The sequence below is a fragment of the Podarcis tiliguerta genome, assembly GCF_965153285.1.
Source record: "Podarcis tiliguerta genome assembly, chromosome: 6".
Classification (NCBI taxonomy): Eukaryota; Metazoa; Chordata; class Lepidosauria; order Squamata; family Lacertidae; genus Podarcis; species Podarcis tiliguerta.
The window spans coordinates 63309764-63331180 of record NC_139539.1 but is presented as its reverse complement, the minus strand read 5'-3'; the positions used below and the strand labels follow the sequence as shown (position 1 = coordinate 63331180).

At 40.4% G+C, this 21417-nt stretch overlaps 1 protein-coding gene across 2 annotated transcripts in view; it reads right to left on the bottom strand.

Moving 5' to 3' along the window:
* Positions 1 to 21417, bottom strand: part of LOC310681045 (serine/threonine-protein kinase TNNI3K) — a 141858-nt gene that overhangs the window by 81112 nt on the left and 39329 nt on the right. For both annotated transcript variants that reach the window (XM_083448407.1, XM_083448406.1), the window contains 10 exons: positions 19999 to 20143; positions 19795 to 19899; positions 17558 to 17652; positions 16603 to 16752; positions 15215 to 15301; positions 12681 to 12737; positions 10674 to 10766; positions 10522 to 10579; positions 10224 to 10418; positions 7982 to 8086 (listed from right to left, as the gene is read on the bottom strand). In XM_083448407.1, the coding sequence (XP_083304533.1) occupies positions 7982 to 8086; positions 10224 to 10418; positions 10522 to 10579; positions 10674 to 10766; positions 12681 to 12737; positions 15215 to 15301; positions 16603 to 16752; positions 17558 to 17652; positions 19795 to 19899; positions 19999 to 20143 (1090 nt within the window). The remainder of the gene's footprint in view (positions 1 to 7981; positions 8087 to 10223; positions 10419 to 10521; positions 10580 to 10673; positions 10767 to 12680; positions 12738 to 15214; positions 15302 to 16602; positions 16753 to 17557; positions 17653 to 19794; positions 19900 to 19998; positions 20144 to 21417) is intronic.

Below are 21417 nucleotides of genomic sequence, written 5' to 3'. Positions count from 1 at the left end.
GTTAGAATAAGTATAATTGTTTCTCTAAATCTGTTATTGTCACTGCAAGAATCTTTTTTTTTTTTTTTTTAATGACTGCAGATTTCAGGGAATAAAAGTGAAGGTCTAGACTCTGCAATACCACAACTTTGCAAAAACATGTTATTCTTTTCCTTGCTCTGGGTTTTGGCTTTGTAGTTCCTGTGGGGGACTGGGGAATTTCTTACAGCCAGACAATGCTATGTACTTCCATTTCCTTTCTCTAAGCTTTGTTATGGTTCATCTACCAACTGGCTCAATGAAGGAACTCAGAAAGAGAAAGCAGGCAGCCAGAACAGTATATTGTAGCTGCCATGTGGCCATTATCAAAATCAGTAGCCCTGAGTCACTTATTTCTCTATCATCCAATAAAATTTGGAAATGCAAAATGAGTGATATGATGTTAGGCTGCAGGTTTCCCTGTCCCTTGCACTAGGTTCTGTTTATGAGCAGCAGGAAAACAGTCTGAGGACATCCTATCACGTGTTTTGTATTACTAAAGAAGGAGCCACAGGGCTGTTTTTTTTCAATGATAACCCTGTATTGGCTCATAAGATATAGACCTGGCTTTACAGACCTAGAATAATATACCCAGAGATGTATTCGGAAGTATTCTTGCAGTTAATAGGTAGACTTGCTTCTCTGGTTTTAAAATGACCTATATAAAAAAGCGGTATAAATCCAATCTTTTGCTACTGTTTTAACAACTTTCATTTAAATGAAGTGCACAAATGTTTAGAAATAAATTCACCCATGATAAGTAATCCTGGAAAGTACTTTTGAAATCAGTTCCTGCAGTGGTGATAACAGATCCAGGTTAAAAAATATATATAGTGCTCCAGGGCTTAGGATGAACTAGTTCAATTGAACAAAGTTCATTAAGTAGTGCAAAAATCTGTGAACTACACCTGAAATCAGATTCCATGATTGCTGCATGAATGAACTTCATACAGAGATAAAACTTTGAATGATTTCTAGCTCGTCTTCATATTCATTCCCTCTTTCCACCCCACAACAGGAAGCCCAGACTCTTACTGTAGTTCTCTCTCTCTCTTTTTCTTTAAAAAGTAAGTCAATCAGACATCTATGAAGAAAGTTAGAAAACAAAACACAGACACAATATTCTAAGGCTTATTGGGCAGATACAGAAGTGCTGCTGTTGCTATGAATGATTAGTCACTTATTCATGGCTTATAAACAATCAGAAAGAAGGAAAGCAAGGTATTTCCTGCATCTTCCTTGCTGAAGTAATTTGCTCTCTCAACAGGAGCAGCTTGCAGCAAAGCAAATGACACCTTGTGGGGCTGGCACAAATTAAACAGTTTAAGTTTTTTTCTGGTAGGGAAATATAATTAAGGGAAAAGCTTCACTTGTTGATATTCTGTGTTCCAAATATGTTTAAAACATTTTTAAAAGCCAAATATTTCAGAAATATTTTCTTAAAGCTAAGAGGATTCTGGGAAGCAAAGCAGAATTGCAGCGAGAGACTGTGAAAGTGATGCTACACTTTTCAGCCACATCATGACACTGTGGAGATCAAGGTACTTGAAGAGGTTTATTCATCACCTTACTATATAGTGTGTTCCAAGCATATGGAGTGTGAAAGGCGCAGCAAATTATAACATAAAAGAGTATGAATGTAGACACATCAATTCTCATATGGAATTTATCAAGAATGTTGTCTGAGCCAAGTAGATTTAGAGGGGAGAAAAAAGTATTTGAAAAGAAAGAAATGAACGAGTTGGCAACAGGATACATGATAAAGGGAAAGTGAAAGGAATATTGATGGTCTCTACAAAACAGCATAACATTACACATATTACAACTGAGGCTACAAGAAAGAACAGTCAAGTGGGGAACACCATTTCTTTATATATTTTATTTTTGCAGACAGATAAAATTTAAACTCTCCGAACCAGGACTTCCACAAATCAGTGCCTTCAAGATTTTCAACTTCACATAAAAGCAAACCCAGAGAATGATAAATTAAATCGTAAAAGTTTAATGGGCACATGAGATGTTGCCATGATTCTTTCCATTCCCAGTGAATCTGATTTCAGCTCTCCCATCTATTTTTCATCAAAATGTTTAAATGGTTTGAGTATGACAAGCAGAATTATTTTGAGATACCTGCACTCAGTTGTCAAGTGGAAATGTTAATCAAATAGAGGTACCCATAGGTCCTCCAGAATATTAAAAACTAAAAATAATCCAGGGTCAGCAACGTAAGGTCTGTGAAGCCATATCTTCAGATCATTAGAGCTTTTAGCTGGTGTCCCCATGTGGTAACTTTCTGGCAGGTTCCTGCTCCAGAAATAAAGGGGTAGAGGAGAGGAAGACAGCTTATTCATTGTGAGAGGGTTTTTTAAAAGCATGTCTTACATAGCCTTTGCTTGATATAGATTTCTCCTTTGGGAATAACAGCAGGGTAAACTCAATGATTGTTTCCTTCTTTGGTTCTAGAATCATATGGCATGGTGTATCTCAAAGCACTCTTTCTGGTCAGATACACAGTGAGCAAAGGTATTATAATTGGATGCCCCAAGCAATACTTTGCTGGATTTTGCAGAGGCCAAGGCTCCATCAGGCCCAGAAACAGAACTTCCTTCTCAACTCCTAAACATGGTCAGCCTTCCTGAACCTACTTTGACGAGAGAACGTTTGGAAACCTGCCTTGTCAATTTCCCCAAAGAAACAGAAGAGTTTGCTCTTTAAAGATATTCCTGTCAATCCAAGATATTTCACCTGCACTGCATGATTTGTCTATATCTGTCTGTCTGTCTATCGATCTGTCCATCTATCTGTCTATATTTACGTACACAGATATCAAGGGACAAAAGAATCTACCATAGCCAATAGAAGCAGAACAAATAAGAAAACTCTCCTGGACCATTGTTGTTTCAATGACACTTAAAGCTTGGGTGGGTAAGTGTGGGAGAAATGTAGCCCTTTAAGCCTCACATTCAGGAAATACAAGAGGGGGGAAAAATCAGCAGAATCCAGACAAGGTTAATAAAGAGTTCATCAGATTCAGTACTAAATTGCCTGCTCTTAAGGCCATCTCCATCTCAAGACTGTGGCCAAGAATACCCTTTTCCATTATTTCTATGAAAACAGTAGAAAGAAGGGGGGGAAATAGAAAAAGAAAAAAGAATTAGGAGACGCATGTAATCAATCTTGTCCTTTAGAAAATCCAGTAGTTCTTCAGGCCTGCCATATACTCTGCCTTTCAGGGCAACAGACAGGCAATGCCTATTAAATGTGTTTTTCTTCTCCAAAGAAATGGGGTCAGGGAAAGATTCTTCTAACCTTACTATGCTATAGATTTAATGAAAGGCAACTGCTATTTTAAGGTTTCATGAGGGGATTATATATATATATATATATATATATATATATATATATATATATATATATAACAAAGACAAGTTGCGGACATCCATCCCCATTATCACAGAGCTTCCATTGACTCTTTTATCTATATCACCAAGCCAGCCCTTACAAACCTTCACTGATTGTTAGACCTATAAATGAGGCTTAGTCGCTTAGAAGGCTAGGTCCTGACACTCTCAGTGTTTATGAGTTAAAATAAGAGTGATATGCTGCAATGTCTGTCTTTTAGTTAAGGTGTTTTAATTATCCCAAATTCTTTTGACTAGCATACAGTTTTCTCGGTAGTTGATACAGTGGTACCTCGGGTTAAGAACTTAATTCGTTCCGGAGGTCCGTTCTTAACCTGAAACTGTTCTTAACCTGAAACACCACTTTAGCTAATGGGGCCTCCCGCTGCCGCTGTGCTGCGGGAGCACGATTTCTATTCTCATGCTGAAGCAAAGTTCTTAACCAGAGGTACTATTTCTGGGTTAGCGGAGTCTGTAACCTGAAGCGTATGTAACCCGAGGTACCACTGTAGTGATGAGCAGTATTCATTAGCTTTCATGTTTTAACAGCAGAATGACAAATTGGAATTGGTTCTTACCTTGGGTGTAAGTATATAGAGCACTGTCAGGGACTGGCTGGACACTGAGGGGGGGGGCTGAATACTGATGAGTGGGCACTTGGAAAGGGAGAGGCTATAAACTGACTTAGAAGAATGGTCTGGGGGAGCCTTTAAAAGCCAGGAGGTGAAAGTCAGAGAGGCTACACAATTGGAGAGTGAAGAACAGGTGCTGGAGAAAGGAGACATAGGTCAGGCAAACTGCTTCTATAGGCAAAATATGCAGAAGTGAAAATTTTTTGGCTGATAGTAAATGATGTAAAAGATCCCTGATTCCCACACCCCAAAGACTGAAAGAAAGACATGCACCCACTGATTTTTGAGCATGGGTACTAAATATAAGAATACATGGATGGTGCTGTGGGTTGCAGTGGCGTAGCGTGGGGGGTGCAGGGGGGGCCGGCCGCACCGGGCGCAACATCTGGGGGTTAGGGTTAGGGGGCGCAAATCCACGGGTTAGGGGGCGCAAATCCACAGGTTAGGGGGTCAAATTACTTGCCTTGCCCCAGGTGCTGACAACCCACGCTACGCCACTGGTGGGTTGTGAATGTAACTTGGATGCTTAAAGAAGTAGGTTTAAACACAAAATGGGGGGGGGGGGCTGCAAAAGGACTGTGTTTCTGGTGCCATGTTTACTGCATGATGCCTGTCATTTTAAATGTTCATGTGCCATTCAAAACTGTTGGCACCAGTTCATAATGAATCTACTTTTTTGCATCTGGACTCAAAAGGTAAAGTATGAATTAGCCCGCTAATCAGGATATAAATACCTAAAGACAGGAAATGAGTGCAGTGAGAAATTAGAATGTATTTTGCATCTAGTTGGAGAAAAAACATTTTAAACAGTTTTAGGCAGGGCTTTTTTCCAGCCAGAACTTGCTGGAAGTCAGATCCAGCACCTTACAGGTGGATTGCATTGCCAGAAATGTTGAACACCATCAGGCCTCCAAGACTTCTGGGAAACCAGAGAGGGTGCTTCTTGGGGAGAGAAGTATGTAGAAAGATAGGCATCAGATATTCTTGTTTTTGTAACACATGTTCCTTCTTTCCAATGCCACCTTTTAAAATTAGTGTGTGAGGTGAGAACTGATTAGCAGGACCCGTAGAAGTTTGATTTGCAACATGTTTACTCACAATTTCCTTCTAGACAAGAGAAATGGAGTTGGGAACATCAGGCTAGTGGTGCATTTTGCAGTTTGCCGTTTTTCTGCACAAGAGTTGAAGGCTTCCAGTTTTTACACTTAACAAAATGTACAAATATAGCAATCAAATATAAATGCGGCTATGTTCAGTCTTATGTGGACAGCATCTCCCAGGATTTTACACAAGCAACACACACTTAACGCAATTCCTACTTCCACTGCTGGTCAGGTGCAGGAATCCTAGTCCTGAATTGTTCAGAAATGGTTATTCAAAAGCTTAATGACAGGCTTTCCACCTCATTTGATTAATGAACTGTAATTAGTACAAAAGGCAGTAGTTGGGAAAGCAGATTTGGGTCTCCTGACACTGATCCTGCTCCAGCTGTACCAGCCATTAGTCAAGTTTGAAGCTGAAGCTCACGTTTTCAGAAGGCTTACGTTAGCATCCCTGTAAGCACCATGTGCTTATGTTATGCATCTATGTGTGCAAATCTTGACATTCATACGCTTAGATCGGAGAACCCTTGCAAATGTAGGAACCAATGCAGGAACCATGTTTGGGAACTAGAAATTCTGAACCTGCCTAAAAACAATATTCGGCTGAATTGTAAAATCACTGTCCCTTAAAACGTTTGTTTGTTTGTTTGTTGCCTCACCTTTTCCTCTAAGGAGCCCCAGGTGAAGTACATGGTTCTTCTCTCCCTTCCTTCATTTAATTCTCACAATAATCCTGTGAGATTAGGCTGAGAGGCAGTGCCTGGCCCAAGGTCACCCTGTGAAATTCATGGTCAAGTGTGGATTTGTACTGCCCAGGTCTCCCAGGTCCTAGTCTGGCACTTTAACCACTATACCACCCTGACTATAATTTTGTCAGCAAAGGATTACTGATATCATTATCATCAGCATCATTAGCACTTGTGCAGCACATGCATGTATTCTCGCTATGTGTTCTCGCTACGAGTAATTCTTGCTATGTTCAATGGCTTACATTTCAAGAAAAGCATATTTTCTTATGCGTACTAACTGTGCAAAGCGTGCTACCCTTTTTATTCCATTTGTTCAGCTGATTCTAAAGAAATTACTGCAAGAACAGTATTTCAGAGCAGTGGTATTTCTTAAAGCAAAAAAGAAGTTTGGATTTGTTTTTAAGGAAGCCTGTAGAAATCATATCCTCGGAATACAAGAAACAAAACCAAAGTTTCCTTGAAAACAATACCTTTTGGTTTTATTTCAGTAAATGTCTATAATGAAATCAAATAACCCAAGCAGGTTGAGGGCTGTTCTAATGATGATCACCTGCACTCCCACTGAGTTAATAAATCAGGATGAATTAATTACTTCCAAAATTATCTCAAGCATGACAGACAGTTGATGTCTTTCAAATTAGGTATTAATTATTACAATGAAACTCATGGAAAAAATAAAAAATAAACACCCGCAAGTGGCTTTAAGATCTGTGAAGACTAGGTAATGTACTTACAGTCAGTGGGCTACCATATCTCCCCATTACAATGGTCAGAGCCAGCTCAGACTCTTCCAAGAGCTTAGGATGGTGGACACTTACAGGAATCTGTAAAGGTGCTTAGCAGCAAACAGACTGCCTCCCCCTCCACACCTCTCCCCAAAACAATAAGGAGTTTGGGCAGGCTTTAGGAAGCTTTAAAGGACAGCTGATGATTATAGATGATTACAGTGGTACCTCAGGTTAAGTACTTAATTCATTCCGGAGGTCCGTTCTTAAGCTGAAACTGTTCTTAACCTGAAGCACCACTTTAGCTAATGGGGCCTCCTGTTGCTGCCACGCCGCCGGAGCATGATTTCTGTTCTCATCCTGAAGCAAAGTTCTTAACCCAAGGTACTATTTCTGGGTTAGCGGAGTCTGTAACCTGACGCGTATGTAACCTGAAGCATATGTAACCTGAGGTACCACTATATATGATTTATAGAAAGTTGGGACTTTCCTTTGCTCTACAGTGAGGGTAGAGAACGGGTCTGGCTGGCATGTCAAGTTCTTATCTTCCCCATCACCCCATGTGCCAATTTTGACAGGCTGCCCTCCTGTCAATCACAGATGGCACATGGTAACCTGCCTGTCAATCACAATGACATCAGCTGACCCATTTTTGCCTGCATGGTTTGAAACCAAACTTCCAGCCTCTCTGCTTCTCACCTTCTAACAGGTTAGCATTGACACTGCCATTCAAGGCTGAGCTTGTTCTGGCCTGCTTCTATTCCCATGTACATCTTTTCTCTCTCTTCTTTTTCAGTCACATGCATTGAGAGATTGGGTAATGTACTATTAAATTACTTTCTGCCCCACTGGTAATTTCACTGAAGGAAGGTGCTTCTCCTGCCTCAGGACTTCCCCATGAACTTTCTTATTCAGAGGTCCTGGCTGTGAGAATTGACACTCCTAACAGCCAGATGCAGAGTCTCTCATTTTGGAACTATTGCTTCAAGAAGGCATCCTCAGAAGTGAAATATGCTCATTGCTTGAAGCCAGTGTCATGGTCCTCATTTTCCCTTAAGGTGAAGCTTTGCATTGTGGATGGCAAATTGTGACTGTTATTTTTCTGGACATTTACAGAATGTGCAGTTTCATTTCAGCTTCAAATCTGATTAATCCACTACCCAGTTGTTTGAAAATGGACTAGACAGATGCTCTGAAGAGGCAATATGGGTTCAGTTCTGAAAATACTTCAATCTTCAGTTCAGCGATCTCATTTCAGCCATTCGCAATTGTAGAGCAGGTGCCTTCCTGCATTTATTTTGGAACAATATGAAGAGCAATATATCGAGAGGCAAAAGAAAGTAAGAACTGTACCTGTTCAAGTCACGATGTATAATTGGTTGGGTGAGATTGTGAAGGTACTCCATACCTTTGGCAACATCTACTGCGATGATTAATTTTGACTGCAAGTCAAGATTCCTGCGAGGCAAGGGTAAAAAAATAATAATATCGTAGCATTAGTCAAAATAGAGAGAGGTGAGAAGAATTTTCCAAACTTCCTGATTATTTACATAATCCTGATTGTTGAAATCAAGTTCTCTCAAAGTAGTTTAAATTAAGAACTTATCTCAAGATGTAATTTGGAAATTGCTGAATTAAAACTTGATTAGTCATTAATTGGCCTGCTGTTTCCCACTTCCTCTACTTCTGAAGAGAAGATCTTTCACTTAGAGAAAGAGGGAGTGGAGCTGACCTTGGCCTACACCCTTATATACAGTATGCACTGGGGTAACTCCCTATGCCCTCATTGATAGGATTATGTCTCTGTTTGTTTATTTAAGGTATGTACTGTACTGTAGTTCATAAACAATAAAAATAAATTCCAGAGCAGTTTGCACAATATAACACTGAAAAACAAAATTTAAAAACCACCAAGGAGACAACTACAATTAAGACCAACCTATCGAAAACCCAGTACAGCAGCAAAAAGAAACTAAGCACACAACCATATGACTGAGGAAAACCAAGCAGCCACTTTGGCTAAAGATCTTGCCGAGACACTAAAGCCAGGGAAAACAGGCATTGGAGGAACATATGCCTTACTAATCTTTGTGGAAGCATAAATTGGCAGATTTGCTGCTAATAAAACTGAGAGGGGCAATACTGTGAAGCATGCCCATTCCCTATGCACCAGAGGCAAGATTTAATGAGCTCTGCCAGCAGAAGCCTTCCAGTAGTACAATGGGGCTTTCATCCCATCTCTTCCTCCACACACACCCCAAACTGGCATGGGGGGAGAGGGTGTCAGAAGAACTCCCAGATCAGCACACAGCGGAAGGAGAGAGCAGAAATGCTTGTGCTCTTCTTAGTGCTATGTTAGTGCTTCTTAGTGCTATGTTGAATTTCCCCCTAAATTGCCAAATCCTCTTCCTGTGCACCAGCCTCCTGTAAATTCACCCTTATAATCCAAACCATAAGTATAAAGGAAGAGGAAAAAAATCAAAGGGGTCTGCATAATCAATAGACTCGTGCATGCCATATTCTACATGAAAAGGTTGTTGTTGTTGTTTTTGTTTGGTTTTGAGAGGGCAAAATGCATCAGCTTAGGTTCTCTCACTGAACATTCTCTTAAGGCGCCCCTTGAACCTGGCATTTGACAGCTGAGTTGTACAGGCAACTCCCTGTTTACATGGAAGGTTGCATTCTGGGTCACTGTGTGTGTCAGTGGTCATGCGAAAGCTCATTCCGCCCATGCCCCCTTCCAGGGCCAAAAGCACCGTATGTGCCAGCATTTGCCATAGCTGTCAACTTTTCCCTTTTCTTGTGAAGAATCCTATTCGGAATAAGGGAATTTCCCTTTAAAAAGGGAAAACGTTGACAGCTATGGCAGTTGCACGTCAGTTGGACGCGCACAAAATGGTCACTGCCTATATATTGTTAGGGCCCACTGCATTTCTGTGATTGTAAGCCTAAAATTGTTTTTAACTTTGTGTTCTAATTCACTCTGGGGCCTTAGAGAGAAGGGCAGATTAATCATCATCTAGTTTATTGTAGCACTACAACTGCTACAACTGAGGAATCCCAAATAATATTAGTCCTGTTGCTCTTTCTGGCAAGGATCAAAAAACCCAGATTTTGCTCAACCATTATTCAAATTGTGGGAACGGAGAAACAATCAAACCATGAGAGGAGCTGATTATTTACATGTGCCCCCTTTCTGAAAACTCTTCTTCATCTTCCACTACAAACTCAAGAGCCCTAATTAGCTTGCCCACGTTTCATGGAAAAACTGCCTAAATCACAAACCATGAGTACAAAAATGCATGCGCTGTGGGAAAAGGTGAATAAAAATGCATATATTTGTGAAAACATGCCAAAAAATGCATGAAGTTATGGAAAATTGCTTGCAAAAAATGTGCACTGTTAGTCAAAATTGCATACAACTTTTTTTTTGATTAAAAAAAACCACACATACTAAAATGCTGGTGAATTTTGCTGCAGAATTAAAAAAAAGAAGAAATGGTACATTGCTGTTGAAATCTGGAGAACTGACTAGAAGTTGTGAAAGATGAGGAACTGAAAGAAACGGAAACTGACCGATGTAAGCCAGTTTTACCTTTTTTGTTCGTGCAGCAGGGAGAAGAGGGATCCTCCAGATATGTATTGTGTAACGATTGCAAACTGGCTTGGATCATCCAGGCAAGCACCAACAAACTGGATGACACAGGGGTGATTGAGTCGGCACAGGATGGAAACTTCTCGGCAAAACATGTCAACGTCTGATTTGGAGCAGTAGGTGTTGGCTCGGTATCTGGTTAGCAGCATCAGAAAATATATATATAGATTAAAAGAATGCCATTTAAAAAACATTCTTAACTAAGTAAAGTAACCAACTAAACTCCACTAAAGCTTACCGTTTGATTGCCACTATTTTATTTCTGCATCTTCCCTTATATACTTTTCCAAACGATCCTACAAGGAATGAGATTAAATAAAAACACAGCAACATGGGAGGGGGGCGGAATTCATTCTCTAAAATGGAACCTTATTTTCTACTTCCTTTTACCTGAACCAATAATTTCATGGAACTCGATTTCTGAGAGCTGGAGGTGAAAATGGGATGGCAAACCAGCGCGGAGAAGAAGAACATCTGCTTTTTCTGCCAAAGGAAAACAGTCCATTTGTAAAAATGCAGTGAATATATATTTTAAGTACTGAATTTAACAAAAAATAAAAATAAGCAACACATTGATAGCATAGTTTCCCACTATGAATGGCTTGACTGGTATTTCGGTTCCTTTTTGTTTCAATATCCTACAATAAGCCCCCAATAATAAATACAGATTTGCAACATTCTGACTGCCTTAGAGCTTTTTTTTGGCTTTAGAAGCTTATCACTAAAGAACACTGTTCCATATGCATATTCTATCTGGATCATGTAATGGTTGCAGAAAATCCTTTATACAAGGAATTAGTTCCTTCTCCTGTCTCTCTAACAGTAGCTAGTGAGGCTGTGTTTTTACTGCCATTCCAATATACTGTTCAATGACTCTGCGAATTGGATTTGATACACAACTGAATTTTCAGGCTAACTTGTTGATCCACGTGCTTCACTGTAACAGGTTTATCAAAACATTTCTCAACGGAACATTTGAATATGCCTTTTGATTACATGAGTAGGATATAAACTTTTTGATGCACCCAAAGCTGATAATGCGGGAAGGAAATTCTAAAGGCAGTGTGTCAAAAGAACCATCAAGAAGCAACTGAGTTATGCCTCAAACATATGATTAATTTTTTTGTAAAAGATTTTATTTCAAATGCAGGTAGTGAAATCTGATCGCGCTCACATTTATATTCTTATCATCACTTTTAATGTTTAGTAAGAAAAAACAAAACAAGCTATCCTTGTAGTACCTTAGATGCCATTTCTTAGAACATCACAATTCAATTTGTGTAGGACATATGAAATACTACAATAATTTTAATTACAGAAATATATTTCTGACTGGTGTAAAAAGAGCCAGTTCCACAATTATGACACTTACCAAATTAAACTAAGGCTGCAATCCTATGCACACTTATCTTTGAAGCAAGCCCATTAAACACAGTGGGACTTACATCTGAGTAGGCTTCCATAAGACTGTACCGCCTCGACAATTATCCAGCAGCTGTCTTAAGTGACAGTTCCCAACTCAAACATACTGAAATTTCTAAACAAACAACCCTAGTAAAGTCAAAGTTTAATATACCCCCCTTTTGGACAAAAGATGCCAAGCAAGGTCTTTTAACATGATGGTAAGAATTGCTACTGGCTTTGACCAATGTACATGCCCACTTGCCCTGTTCCAAATGCTGATGTGCCTTGTTTGTACTTCCCTGTCTATTGTTGAGACTAGGTCAGGACCTAAACCAAAGAAGGATCTAGGGATCACAACTGGGTGTGGAACTTCTGGGGCCCCTGCAGTGGGCACCACAACTACGACATCTAATGGAATGTGAGAGGCGGGGAGGGGCATCAGATTTTGGCATCACACAGGGCACCACTGAGAAGCCAAGGTGCGCCACTGCCTAAATCAGTGGTGGCCAAACTTGGCCCGCCAGCTGTTTGGGGACTGCAATTCCCATCATCCCTGGCCACTGGTCCTGTTAGCTAGGGATGATGGGAGTTGTAGTCCAAAAACAGCTGGAGGGCCAACTTTGGCCACCACTGGCCTAAATGAAGGAGGGAAAGTGCAGCCAATTCTGAACATTGCCATGTGTGTATTGTTTGGAGTTGCCAGCTTTTACACCTGTGATGTAACAGTTTCCTGGCAGGCAGAAATCTGGCAGGTGTAACTTTTCCAGGTATGGAGATGAAGTGATAGAAACAGCATTGCCTATCATTTTTTTTTTCCATGTCAGGCCAGCTATCAAAAGTATGGGAGGCAAACTGAGTGGAGACACAGACACAGGTAAGATAGGCATGCCCAGCAGTTGTGCCACCAGCGGAACTGTTCTCATGGATGCCCAGAATAGACAAATCTAGGAAAACACCTTTGCTATAAAAGATTCAATTTGACATTAAAAATACCTTTCGTCATGCTTTTAATCTTCCCTAGAGGAGACGGAACTGACACATAGGATCCATCTGAAATAAAAAGAAAATGTAGGCTTACAGATTTTCAAAAATAATGTATCACTTAATATACTCTCTCTGTGTGTGAAGCACCTAAGAAGTCTCATTCTAGGTTATTATAAACCTGTCTTTTGAAAAGCAGGGCTGGTGTTGTAGGTGATATAGTTTTGATCTAGCTTTATTAACATGGGCATGGAAATTCCATGTTGTTCCATCAAGGCTAAGGAAATGTCACAGACTCATTAATACCTAAGCTTTAGACTGCATGAATATTTTCTAAGCTGTTTTAAATGTATACACTGGAATTATTTATTTATTTATTTATTTACTCATTCATTCATTCATACATACATACCCTGCCCATCTGGCTGGGCTTCCCCAGCCACTCTGGGCGGCTTCCAACAAAATATTAAAATACAGTAATGCATCAAATATTAAAAGCTTCTCTAAACAGGGCTGCCTTCAGATGTTTTCTAAAAGTCTGGTAATTGTTCTTCTCTTTGACATCTGGTGGGAGGGTGTTCCACAGGGTGGGTGCCACTACTGAGAAGGCCCTCTGCCTGGTTCCCTGTAACTTTGCTTCTCACAGTGAGGGAACCTCCAGAAGGCCCCCGGTGCTGGACCTCAGTGTCCGGGTAGAACAATGGGGGTGGAGAAGTTAAAAAAGTAAGGGCTTACTGTATATTTCATTCTGTACTTTGAAAATCTTGGAACTGTGGTCCATGGTGCAATAGCATGGACCTGAGAGACAAAAAGATTTTGTTGCATCCCCTCCTGTTTTGTGGTAGTGCTGGTTATTGTTTCAGCTCTGCTTTTAACAGAAGTTCTCAATAATATTTTAGAACTGTATTGTGGGATTGCATGTACCCTGCCCTGGGACACTGTAATGAACGGCAGATTATGAATTAAAATAACAAACAAACAAACAAACATGCGGTGATTCAGCCATCAATGGAATGAAAAATCTTGGATATGGATGTACCATTTCCATTCTAGGAGAGAAGGGATGTAGTATTCAAAGAGATTTGGGAGATGCAGGGGAGCAAGATTCATAGCTCTGCCTTTAGATATACACAATATTAAACAAGGGAAAGGGGAATTTTAAGAATGTTTGTGGTGGCTATTTTTTAAATCAGAATAACCAGAGATAAAGCCTGAGGGGGAAATCACATGTGATTGGAAGCACAGGCGGAAGGGAGGTCTATCCACTCTCCTCAAATTACTTGGCTATCTTGGAAATCAGTAAAAATAAAAATAAAATGTCCACTGATTTCTCCAGAACTAGGCTGTCATCCAATTCTGTGACTATTATATGTTAACTTTGCAAAATCCATTTTCTGCCTTCAGTAAAACACTGGGGTTTCTTTTTTATTATACTAGGGTGTTTCCTGAGTACAAGCTGAATAGCTGGTCAGAAAATAATTATTAATTCTTGGAATTATGAACTAAAGGCATTTGACCCAGGGGTGGGAAGAAGTGAAGTTTCCGGATGAATATATGCATTTATTTTTATTTGAGGTATAAATATTGATTTCAATACAACTTCAAATAAAAGTTTTAGGGCGGGAGTCATAATGCACAAGTAATCAAAGTGACATCAAAGGAAAGCAAACAACACAAAGAGAATGCTTGAACAACAAATCAAACATGTAGGAAGGGATCTTTCTTTCTCGCTTTATTGCATGCAACATGGAATGACAGCTTTTTTTAAGATAAAGAGGAATTCTAAAAAGATATAAAAATGGAAAGCATATCAAAAAATAAAGCCATGGGTCAATGCAATCAAATGTGCTATTCTGCCTAAACTATAACCTACAAGCCATTGCCATTATGAAATTGTGAGTGGATGGAGGAGCTCAGCATCAAACTGACTTTCTACATCCTTGACCCAAACAGAAGCACATGCAGATACCTGCTGGTTTAACCAAATATTTTGCAAATGTACAAAGAGGGGAGTGCCTCTGTAATTAATAGTCTAGCATTGGGGGCATCTTAGGTATAGGGGGTGATGCTTGTTTCTGGAAATCTCTTTCCTTCTAATTTCTGCTCTTTCGGTGTCAGAAAGAACCATTATTCCTGGGCATGGCAGGAAGTAGACCATATCTAATTCCTTCAACCTCCAGCCCATAGACTTCTGTAAAGTTTGCATCCCCTCCTTCTCTCTCTCTCTCTTGTCTTCTAACCTGGGGGTTTCTTCTAGCCTTCTCCTCTCTCCTCTCTCCTCTCCTCTCTACTGGCCTAACCTGCCTAAGGATCGACTTCACCCATCTCTCTCAGTGCTTCCCAGTTTGGTCCCTAAGAGGCTGATCAGGTTCTACAGTGGGCAACTGCCTCTGCTATCTCTGGTCCAGCTCCAGGCTGTTAATTCTTTGTACTCTTATGGGGTTCTTCATGCAAACTAGTCTCTTGCCTATCTACTTCATTGAAAAGAAATCGATTAGATTGCATTCTTAGCAACGCAAAATGGAAAAAAATTGTGAATACTATACCTCCCCCAGGTTGGGAGTATTCGTTACAAGGGGATTCATCCTGAGGTCTTTTGTAGTGTTTCAGCAGTGTGACAATAGCATCATGTCCTAGAAGACACCATTTGAAATAATAAGCAGACAAAAACAAAAACCAATGAACATAACTGGATGAGTGTGTGCACCATGACAATAATAACTTAGTTATAGCAATTTAAACTCTAAAAAACACCCACCCACCAACACAATAAAATCTATCCTCAGCTTTTGTCGGTATTCAATTTACTTTAATGTAAACAAATAAAAGAATAAAATATGAATCACAGCAATCTTGAAATGCTATCCTCTTGAAAAAAAAACCTGACAATGCCAGCTAACAATTCAAACATGAAAACACGATGTCTAATAAATGAATCATGATAATAGTTAAAATTATAATTACTATTTTATTCCCCCACTTCACCCTAAAGTCTCAGGGTAGGTTAAAGGATGCTGAATCTACATCCACACATAAAAGCCTCTCTTCTAGCAAATGGCATCATATTATTATATGGATTTTATATTTATATAAAATATAAAATATTTTATATTTATATGTATCATATTTCTATAGATGTACTATAGAAATTGCTCTCTGAAGTAGGGTTGTTTATGACTCCAGAATGGACCGAGGTTTATGCGGGTTCATGCACATTTTAATGTAGAAACATACCCTGGCTCAGCAACAGATGAGCACAAAGGAAAGAGCTTCTGAGAATCGACAGTTTTCTAGTTGAGTTTGGAGGACAAAGAGAAGCAGAACATGAATCTGAGCTGTTGCCAGGGCAGATCTGTGAAATGTGTAACGCACAGTACAGCAAAGCAGAAACCACAGAGATATGCAGTTTCTTTGAAGAATTTCTGCAGGAAATCAAGGAGAGCTATCTATCTTTAAAGGAGGTTTATGCCACTTGCTGCCCATCACAGTAGAACCAGAGTTTGCTTCCACATAAAATCAATAGTAGTCCCTGACTTCCTAATGGACTTCATGGATAACTGCATTCTAATGATGTCTGCGATACCTTGTTCGGTGATAAGGGCTTGGGGGGAATTTAACCCTAAATCCTTGTCTATACTTGAAGGCAGAAGATGCCTTTTCTGAACTAGGATATACAATGATGGATTTCTTATTTTATTGGAACAGAGGATGGTTTGAATTTAATTTGCCTGGAATTAAGGCTTTGGTTAGTATTTCTGAAAGCATAAATCCTATATTTGGAATGCCTCATTCTCTCAGGTAAAGATGCTGACACATAAAGACAGGCTATGTCCATGTGCCTGGACTGAGCTGACTTACGCTCTTGTGTGCTTTCCAAACTGCAATGCTATGTTTGTGAGGTAAAAGTGCCCCCCTTGCCCCACAATTGCTGTACCTTTCTCATAGGCCCACATCAAGCAGGTCTGCTCATCTTTCTCACCACTGGACCTGCTGGGATCGCAGGCAACCAGATTCATGTCAGCTCCATTGTCTAGTAAAAATTGGACGAGACGGATATGGCCATGATAGCAAGCAGAATGCAACCCTAGAAAATTAAAGGTGGGAAAGAGAGATTGTCTGTCATCCAAATTTCCACAACACTGTAAAAGCACTTGTAGAAGACCAACAAAACTCATCTATGGATTAGGAATATAGGAAGCCGGCTTATACTGAGTCAGACTAGCTCAATATTGTCTACACTGACTGGCAGAAGCTCTCCAAAATTCCAGGCAGGATTCTATTCTCAGTGCTACCTGAGAATGCCAGGGATGAAACCTGGGACCTTGTGAATGCCAAGCAGTTGCTCTAGCACTGAGCTATGGAAAAAGAAATTGCTATGAAATTAATTACTGTAACTATCTGAGGGGTAACCCATCCTTATGGTTTTTGTAGTAACTAATTTTTGCCGGTCTTTTTGTCTTCAAAAACTCCCTCAAACAGGGCTGCTTACAAAGCATGCTTTCTCTGGTCCTGATATGATAGGCTCTTGGCATCTGGTACCAACAGGAGTTGCATAAATTCCAGATGCACCCTGGATGGTACAGTTCTATTTAGGGGGAAATGAGCATCTTCTGCTTTAGCAGTTCCATCAGAACCATGGGGGAAAGGTGCTAGAGAAGCTAACCGATGTCCTTTTTGGGTCTGGAACTAACATGAGAAATCACCCATAAGTTCCCACAATGGAAGTGGATTGGATTAGCCATCTAGTGGCCCAATGGCAACAAGTGACAATCAAAATTGTTTTGCTTGGTTTCTACAACGGCTTGCAGAGCTGAGCAAAGAAGCTCCATTGTGCATGACTTCTCCAAATGCCAACTCTACCTCTCACACACAGACCTTCACAGTCTTACCTGTATGTCCATCTCTTCCTTGGTGGTTGAGACTCAACACATTTTGATCAAGGAGAAACTTGACTAGTTCTATGTTCTTGCCATAGGTACATGCACTACAATAGGGGGGGAAAACACCCTGTTTAAATCAAAAAATCCCAGCTAATAAAACTGAATATAGATAGTCAATAAATTATAAACATTGTAAACCGTATAAAAGCACCACAGAAAACTTTGTGTGTCTCAGGCCCCATCTACTCTTTTGTTTGTCCCATGATTCCAAGTCATGGGGTTCTCAGGGTGGGGTTCTCAGGGTGGGGTGCAGTCAAATGCTTCCTCACAGCTACACTAGCCTGGAGCAATCTAGTAGATCATGGGCCAGCTTAATGCCTATCATTGAGCAACCCATTTGGGGGCTTTCCTTAGGTCACCAATGTGCTTTTGATGGGCAGAACAGAGAGCTCTACAGTTCTGGGTCTCCATTCACCCCACTCAACCTCCTCCAGCACAGAAGATCAAAACTTTGGAGGCAAACACTCCTCCAAGACCTATCTGGAAGTCAGCATAACACAGCAAAGATTTATGCATGTGCCCACTTGGAAACAGATCCAGTGGTACCTCAGGTTAAGTACTTAATTCGTTCTGGAGGTCCGTTCTTAACCTGAAACTGTTCTTAACCTGAAGCACCACTTTAGCTAATGGGGCCTCCTGCTGCCGCTGTGCAATTTCTGTTCTCATCTTGAAGCAAAGTTCTTAACCTGAGGTACTATTTCTGGGTTAGCGAAGTCTGTAACCTGAAGCGTCTGTAACCCGAGGTACCACTGTAGTAATATACAAACGATCTTGGAGCTGTTCACCTGAGCCTTGAGTGTACACACGTTTTTTTAAACTGTTTATGTTACAGTTTTGTTCTAGGGGTTGTCATTATTTCAAACAGTGAAAATCAGGACAGAAAAGCCCAGGGAAATCCTGGACTTATGGCAACATTACTAGCTGTCTTAGATTAGGAGGACAAGAAACTGGCTGAGACATAGGAGAAAGCCTTCTGCGTTGGCCATGACCTGAGTGAAAAAACTCCCTTGGGAGGACTGTTTGATCACCCTTTTTCATTCTGTTTTATTACCTGTCCACAGAGCATTTGATCTGCCAAATTGGGGGGGTTTGTCTCTGAAGCTCTTTGTTTTGCAGAAAAGTCTTATACGCTGCACTTTTCTTGCTATTTATTTTGGGTGTTCATTGTTTGATTAATCCATGTTGGATTCTATTATTGTGTTTTTGAACATGAGCTCTGCAAATACTATGGAAGGGCTGAATATCAATATTTCTTAAACGGAGACATAGAGGAATTCCATATATACTACGTCTTGCCACCTTACTATTTTGCAGGGACTTTTGTAAGTTTCCAACTTTAAGCTCCTACGCGAGAAACAGACAATTATAATAAATATTTGATTTCATGACGCGCTGATATCCTTCTTGTATTATGCCTACGTAGCAGATGGTGGTAACATTTTGTGTGTGTGTGAAAATGCAAAGAATTCTTGTGGAAGCTTGATCATTTTAAGGAGGAAGCCAGAAAACTCAATTACAGATTTTATTGCCAGCACACTTCAATAAGAAATACTTCCCAGATGTTTGAAAGATCAAAATACATGTTACCATATTAATTACTATTTCCACAGCACAGTTAGTATTCAAAATGCTTTACAGGTTGCATTGTTCACATCCTCACACCCTTTACAGCTGAGGAAATGACTTTGAGGCTCCCACTGTATGTCATGTGGAGATTCTTTCCTCTGTGGTTTTCTGTAACTCAAAGCAGCCTACCGTAAGTAGACTGTATCTGTGCGAAAAGACTGGAAAGGGAATGGCTCCTTTTCCAGATCAAAATTTGCCTCTCTATACTGCTTTTTTTTACCTCTGAAAAGAAAGTTATAGAGCAGCTTTGGGGACTCAAGTATTTCTTCTTCCTACAGGCATCTGGTTAGCCCAGGCATCCCCAAACTTGGCCCTCCAGATGTTTTGTGACTACAACTCCCATCACCCCTAGCTAACACATGGGAATTGTAGTCACAAAACAGCTGGGGGGGGGCAAGTTCGGGGATGCCTGGGTTAGCCACTGTGAGAGGCGGCTTGTTGACTAGTTGGGTCATTGGGTGATCCAGCAGAGGGCCCAACACTTTCTGAGGCAGACTTCCTGTGCTGTAACCTGTTCAAGTGAGGGGGCAAAGCGGGCACAGGCATATAAAATGGCCTACCTGTGAAAGGCGGTTTCACTGAATATATTCTCCTTGGTGAGACTTTCTGTCCCTGAGAGTTGAATTAATTCCTTTACAACTTCGAACTTTCCATTGTAGCAAGCACTAAGGAGAAAAAGTGTCAGCTTAGTGTTTTTAAATAGTATGAGAAGATGAACCACAACGGAGGCCGAGTAGAACAGCCCTGCAGTGCTCATTACTCACAGATGCAAAGGTGTGTCTCCATAAATATTAACCACATGGGGCTGGACTTCAAAATTACTTTGGAGCAAGAACTTGACGATATCATGGTGCCCAAATCGAGAGCAGAAGTGTAGGGGAGCGTGGTCTTCATTGTCTTGAGCATTCACTGCCATTGAATCAGAAGGAGAGAGAGAGAGAGAAAGAAATTAGCAGGTCATCTTCAAAGAAAGCTTTCCTCACAGAGCACAGGTGTGGCAGATAGCTCATGAACTACCAATTGGACCACCCGTGAGAATGAACCTGCTCAATCCACACCACATAATTTCAGCAGCAGAAGGTGCCTCCATAGCAAAGAGTTCTAAGCCGGCCCGGAAAAGTGAACCAAAAGTGAACTCTGCAGAGGAAGGCAAAATGCCCACAACGTAATCATACTCAAATCAAGATTAGGATCAGCTTGTGAATCTAATGTGGAGAGATATTTCCTTCAAACCCAAAAAAGAGCATACTCTGAGAAGTTTAAGCAACACAATCCTCTTTGGAGGCATTTGGATCATGAAACTGGAGCAGAGGAAAGAGTTACACACACACTCTATTTCCTCAGTAAAATGAAAACATTATTGGTTGACTCAGAGGCCTCCATGTTGTACACATGGACATATCACAGTTGTGGCAGGGGGAAATGAAGTTGGGAAACTGGAACAGGCAGTTACTCAATGCTTTGCTCCTTATCCAAATTGAGGCAGTTATCGATGGCTACATTTGTTCTTTAAAATAATAATCAAGAAACCTGCCACAACATCTAGTTTGGCCAAGGCAAACACTGCAGCACCTTGACCCTCAAATATTTTGACTGACTGATAAAGGATTTGTACTCTGAAGCTGCTCCTTGATGCCATTTTCTTGTAATTGCTTAGATTGTAATCAGTTATTGCTGCAGCAATATTTATTGAATATCATGGTGAGGTTTTTCAGTCAAGGAAAATAAGAAAGCATTGTTGAATTAACGACCTTTTCAAAGAAACCTTGCTGCCTGCATATTAACAGTGCGGAGCAAAAATGATGATCCAAAAGGCAGGAATTAAAAGGAAACAAGCACCTGGGTTATTACAAAATGAATGAGAAAGCAAAGCTATTTGATATTAAGGAGCAATGTTCTGTGGCATGGAAAATCCAGACCTACTTTGAAATACATTAATGCTGTTACTGCAGATCAACAGTAAAACAAAAGTACCAGGAGCAATTTCAAATACTTATTTGAATCATGGGGCGTGGTGTGGGGGAGGGATGAACATGAGTACAGAAGGAAGCGTATGAAAACAAGAAGTGAAAGAGATTCACCATCTCTGTAGATGTTGGTGGGGAATCTTCCTTGGGAAACATTCTCCTCCATTGCCTTCTATCCCACAACTCCTGAAAGCCTTTTTGGAGAGTGACCCCCTG